At 38.3% G+C, this 2,180-nt stretch overlaps 1 protein-coding gene across 1 annotated transcript in view; it reads left to right on the top strand.

The window, feature by feature from the left end:
- The window catches only part of NETO2 (neuropilin (NRP) and tolloid (TLL)-like 2), a gene marked incomplete at both ends in the record, with an annotated part of 14,216 nt that continues 12,036 nt past the window's right edge, over positions 1-2,180 (top strand). Inside the window, one exon of the mRNA XM_010193727.1 lies at positions 1-16. Coding sequence (XP_010192029.1) covers positions 1-16 — 16 coding nt within the window. The remainder of the gene's footprint in view (positions 17-2,180) is intronic.

Genomic DNA, 2,180 nt, shown 5'->3' on the forward strand with positions numbered 1-2,180 from the left:
TGCACCATCCTGCAGGGTCTGTCTCTTCTCCAGACCCCTTCCTTCCTTCTTACTCACTTGCATGGTCCAAGTTAGTCTTTGAGATTCGAAATATTTTTCCAGGAAGTGGTATGGATTTAGGACACTCAAGTGATTGCTTTGTTGTTTTTAAAATGCAGACAAAAATGAGTTAATGGAAGCACTCTAAAAGGTCTAAAAATATCTGGACTGATTTTTCATACTTCTTTTCCTTTCACTCTGAACATTGATAGGCCTTGTTTTCAGCCAAAACTCCTGTTTTGCTATCAAAAAGTCAGGCTCCTGTTTGCTATCCCATATTATACCGTGTCACATAAATGCAGGCAGTTTAAGGTGTTAGTTCCTCAGGTGTCCCTGCCCGGTACTCTCAGGAAGAGCAGATGCAGATGCTCTCCACCTTTTTGCCAGCAGTGTCACAGAGATAAGGACAGCATACGTACTGCATGGCAGAGACACCGCTTCTCTTTATTGTACTGTCACCCGGGAGAAAAGTAATGGCAAAGGATAGGTCCTTAAACATGTGCCACCTGCGCTGCAGTGAATACATCTCAAGGGTTGTTGAGACCATGAGAAGGATTGGCATTGCCAGGGAAGGGCAAGAGATGGAAGAGGTTAAAAATGAAGAGGATCTGCATCTGTATCTGCATCATTGCAAGAAGGGAAATCACTGGTTAGTGCAACTGAACATCTATTCTTGTGTTGTCTCTATCTGTACAAGAGAGCACAATCACTGAAATAAATGTAGACGTTGACCGGTATTTTCAAGGTGAAAAAGAGGAAAAAGGTATAGTGTAACAGTGTTAGCTGTACGAAAAACAACACAAAACAAATTATCAATCCCCCATATTCCCTGCTGTTACTTGAACGTGACTATCTGCATTAATTTTTTTTAGTCATTAAAGTATTTGTCTTGCTCATATTTCTGTGTTTGTTTGCTTTAAGAAGAAAAGACAAAGCCCATTTTGCATTTTAAGAAGCAGCATAACAAATTATAAAGAGATTGTTGTGTCCTTGCCAAACAGAGGGTGGGCACAGAAAGGTTGATTCAGCAGAAAAACATACTGACAAGTGATTTATATAGGATTTTGGAAACCGTGTTTACTTTACCGACAAAAGTCAACTTTAAAGTGTTGCTCCAAAACCAGTGTAGAAAAAAATGAAAGAAAATACATAGACAACTTTATAACTACTATCAAGATTCTCTGTTAGGGAAGAGCGACCTCAGGAGTACAAAGGCACCATAAGTTCATGCACTTAATCTCAGGTCTTTGAGTGCGCAATTCAAACACAGAAGCTGCAAAAATAAACTGTAAATAATTTTGAAATAGTAACATCTATATAAGAAATACTCAAAACTAAAAAATATCTGAAAGCTAATGTCAATCATATGTTGATAAAGATGGGATATTTGTTTATTTTATTTGCTTTAGAGACTAGTGAACATCCATAACTTGAAAACCCCTAATGGGTACTAGATGCTTTCTTCTGAAGGATTGATTTTCAGTCTAGGGTGAGTCAGCAGTGATTAACAATTGATATTTTGTGGTGGGACAATGACAGGAAGCGTATTTTCAGAATATTAATACTGATGAAAATACGGAATTATTGCAAAGATGGAAATTGCCAAACTACCTAAGTCTTAACTTACTATCTCATAATCCATCCCTAAGAATCAAGTAGACTTCTAGGAACATAACACTTGTTTGCAAGACCCATATGGTGTTTTAGAACACCCACAGTTATGAACTCAACTTAGAAAGGAAAAAGCAGTTGTTGGTAAGGAAACTCTTATAATGATATACAATCTGTTTTAATATGGGTAGAGAGAAGAAAGGGCAGCAGAAACATACATTATAGAAACACAACTGCTAGATGGACACTTTCAGGGGCAGTCTTCGATCCCTTTTGTCTTTCCCCTAGATAATGTATCCATGCCAACATTACAGTAGCATCCAGATGAGTGGCGTCGAGATCACCGTAGTTCACAGTCAGTGCGTGCTCACTCTGGAACCATCTAAAGGGATGAAAGTTTAACAGCAACACAGGGAAAATCACAGAAGGAGAAAATGCTGTTTCAGCATGAGCCACTAAAATGCCTAAGCAACGAGAGGGGGAAATTGGGAAAATAAAATGAGCTTCTTGAATGTGACAGTAAAATTCCT

Source organism: Mesitornis unicolor, unplaced genomic scaffold, assembly GCF_000695765.1.
Source record: "Mesitornis unicolor isolate BGI_N332 unplaced genomic scaffold, ASM69576v1 scaffold52221, whole genome shotgun sequence".
In the NCBI taxonomy this organism is placed as follows: domain Eukaryota; kingdom Metazoa; phylum Chordata; class Aves; order Mesitornithiformes; family Mesitornithidae; genus Mesitornis; species Mesitornis unicolor.